At 51.9% G+C, this 20034-nt stretch overlaps 2 protein-coding genes across 6 annotated transcripts; one reads left to right on the plus strand and one right to left on the minus strand.

Moving 5' to 3' along the window:
* Window positions 1–175: 175 nt before the first annotated feature.
* On the plus strand, window positions 176–2765 carry MMP23B (matrix metallopeptidase 23B). 3 transcript variants are annotated; one of them, XM_026007125.2, is made up of 8 exons: window positions 176–601; window positions 932–1071; window positions 1152–1291; window positions 1356–1523; window positions 1894–2058; window positions 2140–2250; window positions 2335–2461; window positions 2545–2765. In XM_026007125.2, the coding sequence occupies exons 1-8, from the start codon at window positions 443–445 to the stop codon at window positions 2717–2719; spliced, it is 1185 nt and encodes a 394-aa protein (XP_025862910.1). In that variant the 5' UTR covers window positions 176–442; the 3' UTR covers window positions 2720–2765. The 3 variants fall into 3 exon arrangements, with proteins under 3 accessions (XP_025862910.1, XP_025862912.1, XP_025862911.1); XM_026007127.2 differs by having other exon boundaries at window positions 1425–1523; XM_026007126.2 differs by having other exon boundaries at window positions 1001–1071.
* A 979-nt stretch (window positions 2766–3744) lies between these two features.
* On the minus strand, window positions 3745–19331 carry LOC112926165 (cyclin-dependent kinase 11B). Of its 3 annotated transcripts, XM_026007130.2 has the most exons (21): window positions 19156–19289; window positions 18560–18683; window positions 18441–18487; window positions 17660–17775; window positions 15945–16072; window positions 14163–14301; window positions 9446–9582; window positions 8835–8957; window positions 8433–8528; window positions 8196–8354; window positions 7845–7910; window positions 7200–7375; window positions 6721–6811; window positions 5725–5846; window positions 5468–5573; window positions 5116–5237; window positions 4932–5039; window positions 4738–4854; window positions 4471–4619; window positions 4189–4378; window positions 3745–4091 (listed from the first exon to the last, which is right to left on the minus strand). In XM_026007130.2, exons 3-21 carry the CDS (start codon window positions 18447–18449, stop codon window positions 3999–4001), a joined length of 2247 nt encoding a protein of 748 aa, XP_025862915.1. In that variant the 5' UTR covers window positions 18450–18487; window positions 18560–18683; window positions 19156–19289; the 3' UTR covers window positions 3745–3998. The 3 variants fall into 3 exon arrangements, with proteins under 3 accessions (XP_025862915.1, XP_025862913.1, XP_072587082.1); XM_026007128.2 differs by lacking the exon at window positions 18441–18487 and having other exon boundaries at window positions 19156–19331; XM_072730981.1 differs by lacking the exon at window positions 19156–19289 and having other exon boundaries at window positions 18441–18577.
* Window positions 19332–20034: the final 703 nt, after the last annotated feature.

A 20034-nucleotide genomic window follows, 5' to 3' on the forward strand; every position in this document is an offset into this window, starting at 1 on the left:
CCTGGTCAGGCAGCTGCAAGGGCAGGGGACAGGTCCCAAGTTGGCTAGAATGCAGGCTCCACTCCCAGGTCTCATTCAGGAGTAGGGGGACTGGGGGACACCCCATCCAGGAAAAGAGCTCTCTCAGGACCCCAACTGACTACCCTTCCCTGGGCCTGAGCCTCTGGCATCTATCCCTTCCCTTGCTGCTGGGCCCTCCTCGTCCCCCCCTCCCCAAGTGACCCCGCCCAGCAGGCCCTGCCCAGGCTGCTGCCACCGACCCACAGGCCCCGGGTCCGCACTTCAGGCAGGCAGCGGGGTTGTCCTGACGGCGGGACGGCCAGCTGGTTCCCTTCAGGGGCGCGCCTCCCCCAGCACCCACCCCTGTAACCGGAGCCGATTGCAGCGCCTCCCCGCCCAGCCCCAGTGGGCTCTAGGCCCCGACAGCGAGTCCGCAGGCGCCATGGGCCTCGGGGCCTGCGTGTCCTCAGCAGCGTCGGGGGCCCAAGCCCAGGCTCGCTGGCTGGGAGCTGTGCTGGGCGCCCTGTGCCTGCTGCCGGTGCTCCTGCTGTTGGCGCGGCCCGGGGCCCCTGCAGCCCGGCTGGGGGCCAGCGCAGCGCAGGTGAGAGCAGCCGGGGATGGGCAGAGGGGCCAGCGGCCTGAGGGTCCAGGAGCCTGCGTGTCCCTGGTTGGGGGGAGGGAAGGGGGGGGGGAAGCCGGCAGCAGGCCTCCGGCTCCACCCACTCAGACCCCGCCTGTGGTCAGTCACCTTTCCCCCCACCCAGGCTGTAAAGTAACACCCTTGCTGGGGTGAAAAACCTGAAAATGCAGAGACCAAAAAAGGTCCCTGAACCACGCACCCCGCCCCATTTTCTTTAGTTCTTTCTCTGAGTGTTTTCAGATGTGGGGATGATCCCTACTTCCTCCCCAAGAGTACTCGCTTTCCTTGAAGGGAGACCTCGCCGCACCCTACCCTGTGGGTGTCTTCGCCACCCCAGGACCCAGTCCCTTGCCCCTCCAGGCACCCCGCAGACGCCGCTACACGCTGACCCCAGCCAGGCTGCGCTGGGACCACTTCAACCTCACCTACAGGTGTGACCGGGGCCCAGATGGTGGGGGTGAGGGAACTTGCCTAGCCTGGCCGCCACCCCTGACCTTGACCCCCATCCCAGGATCCTCTCCTTCCCACGGAACCTGCTGAGCCCCAGTGAGACCCGGCGGGGCCTGGCCACTGCCTTTCGCATGTGGAGTGACGTGTCCCCCTTCAGCTTCCGAGAGGTGGCCCCTGAGCAGCCCAGCGACCTGCGCATAGGTGGGCGTCGTGCCCCCGCCCCCACCTGGCCCTGTGGCCCCCTCTCAGCCCTGTGCTCCCCCAGGCTTCTACCCGGTCAACCATACGGACTGCCTGGTCTCCGCGCTGCACCACTGCTTCGATGGCCCAACAGGCGAGCTGGCTCACGCCTTCTTTCCCCCGCACGGTGGCATCCACTTTGATGACAGCGAATACTGGGTTCTGGGGCCCACACGCTACAGCTGGAAGAAAGGTGATGGCCTGGCCTCCTGTGGGGCCCTCTGCACCTCGGTGGGCAGAGCAGGAGGGCTTTGGGGGTGGTGGCTGCGATTTGGGGTTGAGGAGGCAGGAAGAAGAGGCTGGGAGGAGGCCATAGGCCTGGGTTCCAGGAGCCCCGAACCACCCCCCACCCCCGCCCCCTGCTGCTGGAGAGGGAGCTGGAGTTACATTCCTGGGGGCCGAGCTCACTGCCTCTGCTGGCCTGGAACATTCTTATCTTCCCATGGCTGTGCTGAGGGAGGCTCTGTGGCCACACTGCAGATGTGGCCACGGCAAGTGAGGCTGGTGGGCAAAGCTGGGAGAGCTGGGCCAGGGTTCGAGGGCCTGACCCACGGGACCTGCAGGCGTTTGGCTCACTGACCTGGTGCACGTGGCGGCCCATGAGATTGGCCATGCCCTGGGCCTGATGCACTCACAGCATGGCCGGGCGCTCATGCACCTTAATGCCACTCTGCGTGGCTGGAAGACCCTGTCGCAGGATGAGCTGTGGGGGCTGCACCGACTCTATGGTAAGTGCTGTGGGTAGGTGGGCAGGTGGGCAGGCCGGCGGGCTGGCAGGCTGGCCCTAAGGCCCTGTTGCCCTCCTGCAGGCTGCCTAGACCGGCTGTTCGTGTGCACATCCTGGGCTCGGAGGGGATTTTGTGATACCCGCCGGAGGCTCATGAAGAGGCTCTGCCCCAGCAGCTGTGACTTCTGCTATGGTGAGGCCCAATTCCTGGCTTGGGTATGGTCAGAGGCAGGGCACTATGTGGCCCCTCTGACCCCTCTTCCCCCACACCGAATAGAGTTCCCCTTCCCCACGGTGGCCGCCACTGCACCACCACCCAGGACCAAGACCAGGCTGGTGCCTGAGGGCCGGAACGTGACCTTCCGATGTGGCCAGAAGATCCTTCACAAGAAAGGCAAAGTGTAGTGAGTGGCCCTGCCCCATGACCCCGGGGGGGGGGGGCAGTGGGGGCTCAGGACCCTGCCCAGCCCTCCCACCCTCCTCGCAGCTGGTACAAGGACCAGGAACCCCTGGAGTTCTCCTACCCTGGCTACCTGGCACTGGGCGAGGCACATCTGAGCATCATTGCCAACGCCATCAACGAGGGCACGTACACGTGTGTGGTGCGCCGGCGGCAGCGTGTGCTCAGCACCTACTCCTGGCGAGTCCGAGTGCGGGGCTGAGTGTCCTGCCCGGCTGAGGCTGCTGATAAAGCACTTATTCTCTGAAGTCTGCGCACCCTTTCTTGGGAGGGAGGGGGACCAGCTTTGGGCTCTGTGGGGTGGGGCCACTCAGCCTGTGCTCAGCTTGACGTGGGGAGCCTGGGGCCAGGACTCCTGACTTCCCTGCAGTGGCCTGGGGTGTGGAAGCCAAGAAGCCAAGAAGCCTCAGAAGCCAAGGCCAAGAGGGTTTTTCCTGGCTGGTCCTGGAGAAATGGGGTAAACTGACACCCAAATGTGAACAGCATCTTTGGGAGAGCAGGCTGAACCCGAGGAGCCCCGGGGGGCCTGGGTATGTGGTAGGTTTGCTCAAGGATGGGTGAGGCAGGAAGGCTGTGAAGGGCAGGCCTCTGGGGGGAGAGGGATGGGGGTTGGGGCGAGTGAGGCCCAGGAGTGGGGCCCCAGACAGGATCTGTGGTAGTGCCAATACAAGGGGCAGGTGGAAGGCCTGGGCAAGGGCAGGTGGCCCCCTTTGCCAGAGCTACACCCTGTCCAGCTAGACTGGGAGCTGGAGACCTGGCGGGACACATGGGTCAGAGGCATCCTTCCTCCCACCATCCTTTTTCCAGAGAGCATGGGTCTGAGGCCCCTCCAGGCAGCACGAGTGAAGGACCAGTCCCCTAGGGGCTGGAAAGGACATACCACAGCTTTCCTCCAGGAATATTTTACTGTGGTCTTAAAATGCGTTAATGATCTTGTACAAAACTCACTGTGGCCAAGGGCTCACACGCCAGGCTCTGGGGTGCCTGGGGCTGTGGATGCCCTGAGGGGCAGGAAGGTGTGAAGCAGGAGAGTGAAGATTAAAAGTAGAAAAATCCCCCCCGCCATGGCTTCATTCCAAATCAAGGCTATATTCTCACACCACAGCCCCCAGGGGTCAGCATACAAGTCTGCGTGTCAGGGATATGCTGTCCACACTGGCCACCTACTGACGCCCGCCCACTCCTTGCAGGGCAAGTCTGACACATCTGAAAAAATATAGCCTTTCCTTCCACAACAAGGAAAATGTGATTTAATTCTACAAATTTACAAGCCAAGATAAAATAAAAATGAAACGTGGAAAAGCAAACAGAACAGGCAGTCTGAGACTTGAGGTGGAGATCCAGGGCCGTCCCAGCCTGTGGCAGCTGAGTACACACAAAGCAGGGCTTGGGTCTGGACCTGCATGCTGCCTCCAGCACCGACCCCCGCCGAGTGTTCCTGAGCTGCCCCGATGGGGCTGGGGTGGGCTCCGTACAGAACCTCAGAACTTGAGGCTGAAGCCAGGGCCCGCAGCTGAGGCCCCCTGGTTTGTGGTCGTGAGGTGGAAACCCGTCTCCTTCAGGTCGTCGTCGCCCTGGGGAGCAAGTGGTGCCGTGGGGCCCCGGCCGGGCCAGCCCCGCCTCAGGGAGCCCCCACACCTTCCCTCCTCCTCTGCTAGCCCTGTCCCTCACCAGCTGGCTGTAGCCTAGGCCTCCTTCCGGCGGCCGTGGGCTCGTGCCACGCTTCACCCTTTGCTGCTCACTCTTGGCGGGCCACGTGGGGAACATCGACGGGTCGATGGGGAGGGGCGTCTCTCGGAAGTACTCATGCTTGAGGCCATCCTCTGCACTGACTCTCCGCCCAGGGAAGTAGGTCAGGAACCTGGGAGGACAAGAGCAATTGGCACCTGGCACAGGAGTAGGGGTGGGCGTGGGCTGGGGCATAGGGGGCGCATGCCCTGCATGTTTACACACTTGTTCATGAGATCGAAACCCTGGTCTGAGAGCAGGGCCCCAAAGCGTTTGCGGAGATTATTATAGGGGTATTCAGTAAAGGTCATCTTCTTGACTGCGGGGAGGTCATTGTAGCCAGGCCAGATTTTCTCACTGGGGGTCCCCAGGTCCTGAGAGAGAGACAGAGAGAGATGTCTCAGAACAGCCACAGCCTGCAGGGAAGGGTCTGGTCCTGAGTGCCTGCGTACACCTCACAGGATGCCCTGCAGGTAGGAGCCACAGACAAACCTTAAACACTTTGTTGATCTGATCGATTTCCGACTTCCCAGGGAATAGTGGCTTCTGAGTCAGCAGCTCCCCAAAGATGCAGCCCACCGACCACATGTCCACAGCCGTGGAGTACTCCTGGGAGGCCAGGGGGCACACTCAGGGCTGGTGGGGCAGTGAGCGCAGGTTAGGCCCCCACAGCCCCCGGCACTCACCTTGGCACCCAGCAGCAGCTCTGGGGCACGGTACCACAGGGTCACCACCACTGGAGTGTAGGCCTTCAGAGGGGACCCGTACTCCCTTGCCAGGCCAAAGTCCCCTACCTGCAAGGATGTAGGGTGGGCTATGGGCAGGCCCCCGAGGCCCGGGCATCGGGCCCCGTGGGGTGAGCCCTATTACCTTGAGGATGCCGGCGTGGCTCAACAGCAGGTTGGACGTCTTGAGGTCCCGGTGCAGGATCCAGTTGTCATGTAGGTGCTTCACCCCACGCAGCAGCTGGATCATCAGGGTCTTCACCTCCCCTAGAGAGCAAAGGGTCAGTCCCAGGTTATCTACCCACCTCAGCAGCAACCAGGTTTCTTGGGGTGTGTCCATCCTGGGGAGGCTCCCAGCTCAGCATGGCCCTCACATGCGCAAACACTCGTGCACAGCATGAGGAGGTCAGAGTTACAAGGTCAGGGACACGGCCTGCAGCTTGGGCAGCCCAAGCATGGGATGTTTCTCATTGGGGACACTGGCCAGAGGGCCCCACCTGGCAGGAAAGGTTGCTTCATGGTCTCCATCAGGCTTTTGAGGTCATGTTCCACGTAGTTCATCACTATGTAGATCTTGTCCATATTGCTGCCCACGACTATTTCCTAGAGAAGGAAAGCCGGTCTGTGGGTGCCCTGCTCCTCTCAGGCCCCACCCCTACAGTGGTTGATTCCTGGGGCATGGGCATGCAGAGACGGTAGGGAACTAGACCATGTGATGGACATCAGGGCATGGACATTTTGGGGGCTGCCATACCCGGACAGTGACAATATTGGGGTGCTGCGCCTTCAGGATGGTGTTGATCTCTCTGAGAGAGGTGATCGGGAAGCCCTCTTTCTCCTTCTCCATCTTCAGCCGCTTCAAAGCCACAATTTCATCTGAAAATGATTCAGAGACAGTCTGAGAAAACCTTTTACATACACACACTTGGCTGGGACCTGGGAAGTGTTTGTTTTGCACTGAAAAGCCTTGTTTTAATTGGAAAATCCCGTATCACATCAGCACCACATAAAAAAGCCCAAATCTGTTGCCCAACAGAAACATTAGGCCTATTTCTAGACCAGCTTTTGTCTAAAATAGCTGAAAATTTTCCCATTTCTCTCTGTGATTTGCAATGAGACTCAGCAAACCTCAACATTGCACAGAAACATCCACCAGGGTCTTAGGTGGCCTCCCTGAGTTTCCAATACCCAGCCTCGGTGCTGGGGAAGCTTCTGGTCCATGGCTCACACACCTGCTCAGGTGCTATCGCTTACCAGACTCCATACTCTGCTATGGGGCCGAAGTACCTGCTGTCACAACCAAGCAAGTGCAGAGCCTCATGGTCTGGCTGACCTCTGGACTCCACAGGCACCGAGTCAACTGCTCATGGGCCCACGAGTCATTAGCTGGCGCTCACAGGTAAGATGAGTCCATACCCAGGCATCTGGGGAGGGAGGACTCCCAGGAGAATTGGAACTGTGTTCAGTGACCTTGACACTGAGGGTGCCAAAGGCCAGGACAGCCACGCCTGGATCTCAGTCCCTGCAAACTGGCTGTGGCTCCAGCAGGACACCCTGCCTCTGTCACAGTGCGTGCAGATGGCCCCAGAGAGGCTGTGCACAGTAAACATGACAGATTGGGCCCGAGAAATTGCAGTGGGTACACCCATGGACAATGCTCCTCAGAAGAAACTCCTTCCTGCCTGAGGACAGGTTCTCTGTGCCACATCTCCCCTTCCCCCCTCGGGGGACACCCCAACACTGTACACACCTGTCTTCTTGTCCTTTGCTCTGTACACTACCCCGTAAGTGCCTTCTTCGATCCTGTTCAAGCACTGGAATTCTTCCACGCTTCGACAGCCCTGGAAAGCAGCAGGTTGTGAGGATGCAGCAGCTGCAGCCATACTTACACATGCAGTAAACCCTGCCTGGAATCTGGGGGCGGTGCCAGGAGTAGCCCTCCTCTCCAGTTTCTTCAGTGAGGATATGCTTAAGAGATAAAACCAACATGGACAAAACCTCAGAAGGACCCATCCTTCTGAGCCAGGCCTGGCCTGCAGGTCCCACAATAAATGAACACCGAGGACAGAAGCACCCACAGCACCCCATCTCCAAAGCCCTGGCTTCCCTGGCTGCATGTATGACTCTGGTGGCAGATACCCACCAGGGGCCCCCCATGTGTTCTTAGCTACCGGCCTTGTCCACAATCAGCAAAGCTGAAATAGCCCCGGGGTGGGGAGGACGTCTGACCTGCAGGGCAGGGAGGTACTTGGGCAGCTCCTGTTTGAGTTCAATGGGTGACAAGGCAGGAGAGTCGGGCACGAAGTCTCCTTCAGTCAGGGCACTGCTTTGTGGAGTGCCCTCACCGGCTTCTTCCTCCCCTTCCTCACTGTCACCGGAGTCTCGATCAAATCGGGACTCTGGAACTTCAAAAATTAAACCCAATTATGGAACCAGGAACAAGCAACATCATCACCCCTCTCCTGCCCTGGGGCAGGGGGAACAGTGAGGGCATGTGGATGCTGTATACGGGCTGCGTATCCCACCATCCTGGACAGAGGGCGCTGGGGTCTTGGGGTTTACCAGCTCAGCTGTGAGCACCAGGAGGTGCTGACTGGAGCAGGAGCTCAGAGGCAGCACACCCAGGACTTGTCCCAGGGCCTGAGGGCACCTCCCTGCCACATCTAAGCCATGGTGACACTCTGGACAATGCTCAGTGTGGCCCCAGGAAGGGATGCTGGCCCTCCACAGTCACAAGCGCATCTCTCAGGGAGTTGGCTGCTTATGTCTCTGGGTCGGGCTACGCACACAAGATGGTGATCTACTTGCTTCAGAAAGGGCTGCAGTGCCAAGGGGCAGTGGAGGGAAGGACCATCCAACAGGGATGCCGCTCACCAACAAGGACGTGGTTCTCGCTCTCCCGCTCCCCGTCCTCACTCATCTCGTCCTCACTCACTTCCTCTGTAAGACAGAGAGGACGTCTGCTCAGACCTGCAAGGCCCCCGCACCACACAAGTTTGGGTTCTGCCTCTTTCTAGGGCTCTCCAGAACCTCTAGAGGCACAAACAGGATCTCCTTCAGCTAATGGAAAGCAAGAACCACTGTAAATAACCAATTTTAGAGTCTCATGTGAGTCCCAGATACCATAGGATTTTCTGTTTGGAAATATTTTTAAATCAAGAGTTCAAATGATTTCTCTTGTTTCTAAACACCAAATGAAACCATGGTGCCCTGTGCCCTCCTCACCAGCCGACTGCCCAGACGCATCCTCGGAGTTGCTTCCCGTCTCCTCTTCCTCCTCCTCCTCCTCCTCTGATTCTTCACTGCTGCTCCCCTCCTCCTCTTCCTCCTCTTCCTCCTCCTCTTCTTCCTCCTCCTCCTCCTCTGAACCTGACCCCGACTCCGCTTCAGGAAGAAAACAGCTGGAAGTGCATGGCAGGGGGTGGTGGGCCCTCCCCATGTGGCAGCAGAGCTGGTGGTTACCTGATGAGGACTCGGCAGAGCTGCTTTTCCTTTCACTATCACTGACGTCTTGTAGATCAGACAGCAGGTCTCTCTCTTCCATTTTCTCTTCTTTTACTTACGAAACAAACCATCAAAGGTGAACATGGAAAACATTTTACAATAAACAAGACCTGATGGCAGCTCCATGCAGAGACTGTGGTCTGTAGGACAACACAGCTCACCCACACTGCTCTCAAAGACCTGTAACCAATGTCCCCACCAACAGACAAATAGGCTTCACACAAATGATGGTCCCACCACATGATACGAAAACACTTGAGCCTATCATTTCATTGCACAAAAAGAGTGAATTTTGGGCTAGACTATTTGTCACCAGAGAGCTGTGGCAGGCTGGCCCAAGGAGGTTCTGCGCACCCTCACCTGGCTTCCGGCCGTCCGTCAGCTCAAACCTTTCCCGAGGTGGCCGTAGCGGGCTGCGACTCCAGTGGCTTGCTTTCACTTTGTCACCATAGTCTTCTCTCATCGTTCGGTGATGTGCAGAAACTGGGGCGCCAAACACAGCGGGAGGTGGCGTGGCAGCACCATCTCCAGCGGAGCCCAACCTCGATCAGATCCCACCCACACGCTGGCTGGTAGTGACGCACTACACGTACTCATAGCCCTGGCCGCACTGGCCTGGAGGCAGCGAGCTCTTCCTGAGGACCCACATGGACCTTCCAGAATCTTCTCTGTTGGTCAGAAAAGAGCCACCACCTACCTCTTCAAGCCTATGCCTAACCAGCATGGGCAGCAGACACAAGTGACATGTGGCACCTGGTGCAGCTGTCCAGAACCAGGTCTGGGAAGGTCCTGTGGCTGCACACCCTCACCTCATACCTCAAGGGACTGTGGCCCTCCCCAGCCTGAGCCCCACGGCCTGTCCCCACTTGGCTCTGCCACCATCCAGAGCACTTCATCCTTCAGGGTCACTACGCAGCCCTGAGCTCACCCATGGGAACAGCACCCCAACCGCAGAGTGCGCCCCCACACACCTTCCCTCCGGGCCTCGCGTTCCTTGCGTCGCTCCTCAGCGCGCCGCTCCCGTTCTTTCTGTTCTCGCTGCTCTTTCTGCTGCTCACGCATCTTCCGTTCCCTCTCCCGCTTCCTCTCCAGCTGCTCAAGGCGGTCCCTGCAACAAGCACAGCCCAACTCTCTCTCTCCGCAAACACAAAGTTTTCTTTTTTTACCCCAAGAGCTTTTGAAATTTAAAAATCGTCATTTAGGTTGTTCAATCCATAAGGGGCTCTTTAAAGATTTTATTTGACAAAGAGAGAGAACAATTAAAGTGAGTGGCAGAGGGAGAAGCAGACTCCCTGCTGAGCAGGAAGCCCAACACAAGGCTTGATCACAGGACCCTGAGAGCATGACCTGAGCCAAAGGCAGAGACTTAACCAACTAAGCCACTCAGGTGCACCATAAAGGGCTTTTTATTTTATTTTATTTATTTTTTAAAAAGATTTTATTTATTTATTCATGAGAGACACACACAGAAGAGAAAGGCAGAGACACAGGCAGAGGGAGAGGCAGGCTCCACGAGCCTGTGTGTGTCTCTCATGAATAAATAAATAAAATCTTAAAAAAAAAAAGCTAATATATTTTTAAAAAAGAAAAAAAGAGTATCAGTACACACAAACAGAAATGAGCATAAAGAATGGTGAAAATGGAACAAGGCCTGTGGTACAATCACTGGTACCAACTTGGGGCCCATCAGAGGTTACCACTGCAGAAGGCTGGGATTCTAGAACTATTCTGTATGTGCCCGGAGTCCAAACTGTTGCAAAATAAAAGCTGTAATTTAACACATGAAATCCAACCACAGAATTCCATTTTTCATATATTTATAAAATTGTGTAATCATCACAAGCTGGTTTTAAAACATTTCCATCACCTGATATGGCCCCTCATGCCCATCTGTGGCTAGCTTCTAGCCTGCCCCACGAAACTGTTTCTCTGCTTCGGATTCTGTGGACATTCTTTCTGCTTGCTTTGGGTTGAGCCTGCTTCTCTCTTCTGCTTTCTGGAGGTAGCTCAGGATGCTGACTGACAATTTCCTTTTCTGTTTATCAGTGCTTAAAAACCAAAACCTCTCACTCTACAACACGGCTTTTTCTGTATCCCTAACTTTTGGCATGCTGTGTTTTTCCTGCAGTTCAAGTTTTTTTTTTTTAGTTCCATGCTCAGTGAGGCGCCCAAAGCAGGGCTTGAACTCATGACCCTGAGATCAAGAATCAGATGCTTAACTGACTAAACCACCCAGTGCCCCTGCTTTTCCTTTTAATTTCTTCTTTGGGCCATGGGTGATTTGGAAAAAGACTGTTGAATATCCGAACATTCAAAGTTGAAGATTTCCCCAGCTTTGTGTTGATTTCTACTTTAATCCTTTTGTGGTAAGGTGTGCTTTGTACAATTTTAATTCTCTGGGATTTGAAACTTGTTGTGTGGACCACATGTGATCTGTGTTGGACAATATCCCCTCTTGAAGTGAGTGTGAACTCTGCAGCTGTGGATGGAGTGCTGTATGCAGGTGAGACTGAGCCGGTACAGGCTACTTTCTAGACACCTTACATCCTTGTTTTGTCTACTTGTTCTATCAACAAGAGTATCGGAACTGAAATTTCCTTTTTTTTTTTTTTAATTTTTATTTATTTATGATAGTCACACAGAGAGAGAGAGAGGCAGAGACACAGGCAGAGGGAGAAGCAGGCTCCATGCACCGGGAGCCTGACGTGGGATTCGATCCCAGGTCTCCAGGATCGCGCCCTGGGCCAAAGGCAGGCGCCAAACCGCTGCGCCACCCAGGGATCCCGGAACTGAAATTTCCAATTAGATTTGATGAACTGCCTATTTCTTTCAGCTGTTTGTTTTTGCATCACGTATTTTTTCTGCTGTCAGGCACATACTCTTTCACCACCATCACTTCTTCCTGACGTACAGACCCTTCTGTCTTTGGAAAGCCTGTGTCAGTGCTGGTCTGACTTGTTAGAGAACTCTGATGCCTTGCCTATTGCTGAGCCACTGGTGCTCTGTGGTTGCTGTGGGTATGATACATCTCTGTCCACACGTTTACTTTTGCCCTATTTTTGTCCTTCACTCTAAGAGGTCTTCCTTACAGACAACATACTGGACCTTGCTTTGCTATCAAAGAACCCCTCTGAGATATAGAAACTACTGCATGTTTCATGTAATTACGGATTTGGCTGAACTTAGTTTTGTTGTTTTGATGTCTTCTTTCTGTCTTTTTAGGTCCTGTTTCTCTGCCTTTTTTTTTTTTTTTTTTTTTTTTTAAGATTTATTTATTTATGAGAGAGACAGAGAAAGAAAGAGGCAGAGACACAGAGGGTGCAGCAGGCTCCACTCAGGGAGCCCGACAAGGGACCTGATCCCGGGTCTCCAGGATCACACCCCGGGCCAAAGGTAGGTGCTAAACCGCTGAGCCACCCAGGGATCCCGTTTTGGGTTTAAACAAGGATTTTTTAGAATGCCATGTTAATACCTGTTTGTTACTTTGTTGGTTATTTTCCTAGTAGTTGCTCTAGCAACAGCAGCATGCACCTTATTAGGTTAATAAGAAACATTTGTAGATTCTGTTATGTTAACCTATGCCTTTACCATTTCTGGAGCTTCTCTTTCCTCCTGAATAGGATTACTTTCTGCTGTCATTTCCATTCAAAACAAAGGTCTTTTCTGAGTATTTAAGGTGGGTCTTACTAACAATGGATTCCACCAGTTTATCTTTATTTCTCCTCACTTTTGAAGAGCAGATTTGCTGGATACAGAATTCCCAGTTGCCAGGTTTTCTTTCAGCAGTGCGACCATGCCATTCTACCTTCTGCCCCCCACTGATTCTGAGAAGTCAGCCACCAATCACACTAAAGCCCCCCTTTTATGTAATTTTTTCTCCCGCTGCCTTTCTAGATTTTCTTCTGTGAAAAGTGAAACCAGTTTCACTGTTTAACTAATTAATTAATTCATGAGACACAGAGAGGCAGATAGACAAAGGGAGCATTCATTCATTCATTCATGAGAGACAGAGAGAGAGGGGCAGACAGACAGAATGAGGGAGAAGCATGGTCCTCACAGAGAGCCCAATGCGGTACTCGATCCTGGGACCAGGATCACGCCCTGAGCCAAAGGCAGACACTCAAGCATTGAACCACCCAGGTGTCCTTCACCAGTTTCACTTTGATTTGACTTTATATTTATCCTACTGGGGTACTGAGCTTCTTAAATGTATAAACGTTTTTCATTATATATAAAAAAATCTTTGTGCTGCTTCCTCCTCTCCTGGAATCGCCAATTACATGGATGTTAGAACAAAATACTGTCCCACAGACCTTTGAGGCTCTGCTCATCTTTCATCAATTCTCTCCATTCTTCAGAGTATAATTTCTGTTGCTCCATTTCAAGTTCTTGCTAATCTGGAACACTTGGTTTCTACTGGCCCATATGAACAGATCTAGGGCTAAACAGATGCTTTCTCTTCGGAATCCAAGTACACACAGAGGTGTAGTTGGAGACTCATGTCTAAGAGTCTGGTGTCTCAGCTCCCAGGCTGCTACAAAGTCTTTAGGATTTCCTTGTTTGAAAAAAACCACAGTCTATTTCTGCTATGATGCAGAGAACTCTAAGCAATGTATTTCCTTGGTTTTCCTGGCTTAGGGCCACCTAGAACAGAGCTTAGAACACCTAGAACAGAGCAGGGCCTCAATAAATACTTGCCCAGAGCAAATGATGAAATCACTCTACATCAGACTTCTCTTGGGCACAGAGTGTGTGTCAGAATTTCTATACATGAAATGGGCTATCTCCGAGAGGGCCTTACTATACTCGAGCACAGTACTGCAATGAAAACATAGTACATAGCACTCCCATCCTTCTCACAAGGCATGCCCCAACCTGAAGTACCAAGCTCAGAGGTATTAACAGTTCCTCCTCCCCCTTACCAGGCAACAGCTGACAAGATCTATGAAGATCACTTCTTCCTATTCTACCTTCCCTTCCCTTTCCATCATTATGCATTTGGCCTCGAAACTTCACTCCTGGGTCTGAGTTAAGAGACCCAGCTCCTGCTAGCAATGCCCCTTCCTTCAGGTACAAATCACACTCTTATACAGGGTCTTGAGACACAATGGCCAGGCCGTCCCCCCTGCTCCAAGTACTTCCCCCAGCAGCCTCCACCTGTAGGAAACCAATACACAGAGTTCCATTTCCTTCACAATTTTTTCTCAGGAAGACCCACACCCATTTCTGTCTTTAAAGATGAAGTAAAGGGACGCCTAGGTGGCTCAGCGGTTGAGTGCCTGCCTTCAGCCCAGGGCATGATCCTGGAGTCCCGGGATCAAGTCCCACATCGGGCTTCCTGCAGGGAGCCTGCTTCTCCCTCTGCCTGTGTCTCTGCCCCCCACCCCCCGCCCGTGTGTGGGTGTGTGTGTGCGCGCGCACGCGCGTCTCTCTCATGAATAAATAAAATCTTAAAAAATAATAATAATATATAAATAAAGATGCAGTAAAAACTCAATCCCCGCAGGACAGATGTCTTGCTTAGCACCACCCTACAATACTGCACCATGACTCTGGGCTCCCAAACCACTTCTGCATCACATCTGTGTTATGCTGCCAGGTTATTGTGTGTGTCTTTTGTCACTTTGCGGGGCTGCTGGCCATCAGGAGTGCTCAGTTCAGGCTCCTTAGCAAATTGCGCTCACTCACCTCTCCCTCCTGGAGTGTTCCCGAGCCATCTCCCTCCTCTTCTGCCTCTCCCACTCTCTGCGAGCCTTATCCTGCTCCTCTCGGTGTCGCTTCCGGCGCTCGTGCTCTCGTTCTTTTTCCTTTGCTCTAGCGTGCTTCCCTAAGGAGAAAGAGAGTGTCACATAAAGGGGTCCAACTCCCAAAACTTAATTTAAAAATACCCCATGAAGGGATCCCTGGGTGGCGCAGCGGTTTGGCGCCTGCCTTTGGCCCAGGGCGCGATCCTGGAGACCCGGGATCGAATCCCATGTCGGGCTCCCGGTGCATGGAGCCTGCTTCTCCTCCCTCTGCCTGTGTCTCTGCCTCTCTCTCTCTCTCTCTCTGTGACTATCATAAATAAAATAAAATTAAAAAAAAAAAAACCCCATGAAGAAAAGAATATTTAATTAATGACTTGGAAAAACGATCACAATTTTATGTTAAAAAAAAAAAAAAACAAAAACAAACAATGAGGACTTAAAACCCAATGCAGTGAGGCTCCAAACAAGGAAAAAATAATGTGATTATGACTGAATAGAATTGTAACTCTTGCCTTGTCTTTCAATTTTCTGTATTAAACTATGATTGGACACTAGCTGACCCCTGAACAACACACAGCAGGAGCACGGACACCCAGTGCAGTCAGAAATCCAAGGATAACTGAGCCTGAACACTTAATCAGAAGTCTTAATGACAACACAGTTGAGTAACACATCTTTTGCGTGTTATATGTGTTCCCTACTGTACTCTTACAATCCTGTAAGCTACAGAAAAGAGATATCATTAGAAGAATTAGGAGGGACACCTGGGTGGCTCAGGGGTTGAGTGTGTGATCCTGGGGTCCTGGGATCAAGTCCTGCATTGGGCTCCCTGCAGGGAACCTGCTTCTCCTTCTGCCTATGTTTTTCATGAATGAATAAATAAAATATTAAAAAGGAGGGAGGCAAAAGGTTTGTGGTACCATCCTGGGTTTACCAGAAAATAGCCGTATACAAATAGACCACGGAATTCGAGCCAGTGTTGTTCAAGGGTCAGCTGTATACTAGTTTCATAATTAAAAACCAACAAACAGCACTGTTCATAAAGAACACAGGACAAAGCTTAGCTCCTTCTGGTGGATTTCCATCTGGTGGGACAGAACCCTGTTCATCAACTGCCATTTTTAACAATGAGATTAAAACTAGATGCCAAGGCATCTTAATTAACATCCTTAAGAATCTCTTAATATGGACGTCTGGGTAGCTTAGTGGTTGAGCATCTGCCTTTGGCTCAAGGTGTGATCCCGGGGTCCTGGGATTAAGTCTGGTATTGGGCTCCCCACAGGGAGCCTGCTTATCCCTCTGCTTATGTCTCTACCTCTGTGTCTCTTGTGAATAAATACATAGAGTCTTAGGCATAAAAGAACTCTTTAATAATAATGGTAGGACATCAAACCCATCTGGACTTCCATCAATCATCCTTTTTTATCCCCAGTTAAATTAATTCAACACTGAATTGCTATAAATATTGCAAATATATCCCCTATACTTGTTGAATTAAGACAGAATTACATTTAAACTAACCCAAAACATAACAAGAGGGGAAAAACATCAGAAGGAAAATGAAACAGAATGATCCACAAAATATTTATGCTTTCAACTAAAATTTCACTTTCTCTTCTCTTTCAATTGTGCTATGGAGAAAGCAGCAGATCATGATGTAGGAAACAGACCATTCTTGAACATGATACAAATAAATAAAAACTAAAAAATAAAGCTTCTGTACCCCCTTCCGCTGAATGGCTACGATGCCTACGTTTCTCTTTCCTCTTTTCATCTTTCCTGTGATGAGCTTTTTCTTTCCGAGACATTTGTTGTGGTGGTTTGATAGCCAAAGAATCATCTTCCTCTCCTCTGAAATAAGACACAACAGCATCACATCATAGTAAAGAAAGTAATGCAAGGAACATTACAGCACCATGGAGCTTCTCCAACCCAGATAAACACAGTGTTCAGAATACAAAAAAGTTTAATCTAAACCATCATTTTAAACAGGACACTACAAAACTTAAGCCAAGACTGCTTATTAAATACAGACTCAAATCAAAAGTATAAGTGAAAAACCAAAGAGTATGTTTAACGACGTCTCTCTGAGGAAACTTTAGAGGGCAATGGATATGCTCATTACCCTGATTACGGTGACAACCACACAAGTGTATATGAATACATCAAACTGCACGCTTCATATATATGTAATTTATCATTTATACATCAATAATGCTGTTAAAAAAAAAAGATATTATGGTAATTTAATGACTCCAAATGTCCCTCAATGATATCTTCAACTGCCTATATGACCAAAATCCAGGGAGACTTCTTGATCTATGTCTGTTTCTTAATTTCTGGTTAGGTTAGTTTTAATTATTTGATGGATAATTGGGCACTGAAGATGGATACAAGAAGGAATCAAGTGTATAAAAAAAAAAAAAAAAAAGGAATCAAGTGGTGCAGGAAACTTTAGAACATTTTTCTAAATGTTTCTGCCCACAGGCCTTGCTTAATATACTTCAATACTGTAGTGTGGTTTATCTGTGTACAATTTTAGGCAGTGATTTTACTCATTAAAAGCACACAGCACAATTATGTAAATGTACCTTGGGAGGGACGCCTGGGGGACTCAGTTGTAAATGTCTGCCTTCAGCTCAGGTCATGATCTCAGAGTCCTGGGATCAAGCCCTACATTGGGCTCCCTGCTCAGTGAGGTGTCTGTCTCTCCTTCTCTGCTTCTGCCCCTCCCTCTGCTCACACACTCCCCCCCCAAAATAAAAATCTTAAAAAGTAATAAAGAATAAATAAATGTAGTCTGTGAATGGGGTAGATTTGACTAAAGGACAACTGCAAGGAAAGGGATATACACTCAATCTTTTCCTTCTTTCTAAAAAATTTTATTTATTTGAGAGAAAGAAAGTGAGAGACCACTTGTGGAGAGGAAGGGGCAAAGGAAGAGGGAGAAGCAGACTCCCTGCTGAGCAGAGAGCCTGATGTGAGGTTTGATCCCAGGACCCTGAGATAATGACCTGAGCTGAAGGCAGACACTTCAACTGAGCCACTGAGTCACCCCTCATTCAATCTTTTCATAAGAGATGTGAGGTAGCAACTGATACCCTGCGGAGTCCATCTCAACTGTGAGGTACACCTAAAGTCACGATTAAGGGGACACTGTAGTTAAGCTTCTGCCTTCAGTTCAGGTCATAATCCTAGGGTCCTGGGATGAGTCCTACATGGGGCTCCTTGTTCAGCAGGGAGTTTGCTTCCCCTCTGCCTACCATTCCCCTTGCTTGTGCTCACATGCTCTTCCTCCCTCTTCTGACAAATAAGTAATAAAATAAAATAAAAAAGAAAACGACTACAGTTTCAAAGTAATGGTGGGACCGATCCTGCCTCCACAGTGAAGCAAATGTGTAGCCTGGACACCTTCTTCATTGTGCACCTCACCCCCACCTGTCTTCCATGGAGTCCTCTCTTCTGTATGGCGAATTCCGTATTGTAATCTCCATGCGGTGGTCCCTCAGCTCCCCCTCCTCAAGGGAATCCCGCTTGGAATCCCGGTCATCAGACTAAGAAGCAAGAGAAAGTCATTTTCCTCACAGATAAGTGTCTTTTTAATGATAATCAAACCTTGCCAACATCCAAAAACAAGGTTTCACATATACTTTGAAAGGACCAATGTTATGAAATATAAAAAACAGTCACTCAAATCATACAACGTTATGATTAAAACTCTGTAAATTCAGAACCTGAGATGAAAAATCTGAAACCAGTATACAGGATCAGGAATATTAAGACTCTGCCAAGTATGCTACTTGTTTATATAACCTGAAATTGAGTCTTAAAGCATATTTTATGCCAAATACTTTGTGCTATCTCAGAAATAGTTAAGGGTGACTATCATTATCAGAAGCTACTTCTGCCAATATCCCTTTCAAAATTATCAAAAGTTTCTCTAAATATGTTATGCAAACCAAAAAAGGAAAAGACAGAATATTAATTCCAATGTAACTTCCTACTATCCTAAACAAACTTAGAGATGGTGCCATAAACACAGAAATACTGATATGAGAAAATTTAGTCCAATAGCACTAATGAATTTAGGCTCAAAGTACTTCACGCTCCATGTAGATCCTGCCATCTACACACAGCTGTAATACGTTATCAACGTGTCTTCAATGTAAACTGAGTATTTGAATGTTTTTGTTAATTTTAGAATAGATTTTGAGCTCACCTGAGACATTTGGAAGTACAAAAGAACTTCACCGAAGAAGCGTTGTTCTAATGGAAAAACGAGGGCAAAGAAATTAAATCTCCTTTAAGAAAACCACTTACTTAAAAAACATGGCTTACATTTTTTAAGCGTTTTATCTCTGCTTTCTCTTCTTGTTCCTTCCGTCTTTTCTTTTCCTGAAGAATCTCATCTAAAGTTTTCACTTTCCAAGAGTCCTTTTCATCACCCATTGGAGTTAAGACACTGCAAAGAGAAGAGAATTGGAGCAAGGGCAGGACGCTGGCAGTGTGGCTGCGGGGGCGCCGACGGGGCGGCAGGGGTTGTCGTCGGGGCGGGTGTGAGGGCAACTACCGTGATGGGAATGGGCGTAGTCGGGGCGGCCGTCGGTGGGGGGGCCGCCGTCAGGGGGGCGTGAGGGGAACTGCCGGACAGGTGGGGGCCGCCCCCGCGCTCCGGTGGCAGGACAGCCCCTTGGTGCTGAGCCCGCTCCCCGGCCCCCCGCGCCCGAGGTCTGACGTCAGGAGGGTCCGGGCGGCCGGCGTGGGGCGCTGCGACGCGGCCGCGGCTGGGACCCTCGTCCCTCGGCTCCGCCGCCACGAGCCCGGGTTCGGGCCCGACGCCGCCTCAACGCCCAGCGCCGCGCGGGGTCCGCTTGGTCCCAAGAGCTCAGGGAGGCGGCTGCGCCTGCCGCCCGCTCCGGCCCTCCGCCACTCACCCCTGTGCTGTTGCCGCTGCTGCTACCGTCGCCGCTACCGCCGGTCCCGGAGCCTGAGGAGAAACAGCGCCCGGCGCGCGCCAGTAGCGTCCCCACTTCCTGCGTCGGCGCGGACAGATGGCGCACGGGGGCGTAGCCCGCCGCCCCTCGCGACGAGGACATCCGGCGCGCGCCCTCACGTCACTTCCGGTCCCGGAGCCCGCGCGGCAGTGGCCGCCCCAAGCGCTTCCCGCAGCTCCCCGGTCCCGCCCGGTCCCTGCTCCTACCTCCCAGGCTTTGCGGTTGGAAAGGGCCCCAGGGACAGGGAGGGCACGGGCGTCTATAGGAAAGGTACCTGAAGTGGGAGAGGCGGTGGATGAAGACTGCCGTCCTCGGCTTCCGGGGTCAGGAGGGCCGCGAGGATGCACTTACGTGGTCCGCGCCCACTGTGTTGGTGCAGAACCCGAATCCCAGGTGGAGGACGGAGACCAGAACGTCACAAGTCCAACAGTGCTGATCGTCTGAACACAGCGCGCTGTCCATTCTCAGTTTTGTTGGGTGTAAAGCAAATACACCTTGGTTTTTTTTTAAAGATTTTATTTATTATTTATTCATAGAGACAGAGAAAGAGAGAGGCAGAGACACAGGCAGAGGGAGAAGCGGGCTCCATGCAGGGAGCCTGACATGGGACTCGATCCAGCGTCTCCAGGATCACGCCCTGGGCTGCAGGCGGCGCTAAACCGCTGAGCCACTGGGGCTGCCCCTACACCTTGGTTCTGATGTAGACAATCACGGACGTGATTTTCAAGTTTTTCAGTGTGGGAAAGGTCCGGTGACAGGCCCTCCCGGACCTAGGGCCCAGGACGCCCCCTCGGCAGGTTCAGACTCAACTCACGCATC

This window comes from Vulpes vulpes, chromosome 12, assembly GCF_048418805.1.
Source record: "Vulpes vulpes isolate BD-2025 chromosome 12, VulVul3, whole genome shotgun sequence".
Classification (NCBI taxonomy): domain Eukaryota; kingdom Metazoa; phylum Chordata; class Mammalia; order Carnivora; family Canidae; genus Vulpes; species Vulpes vulpes.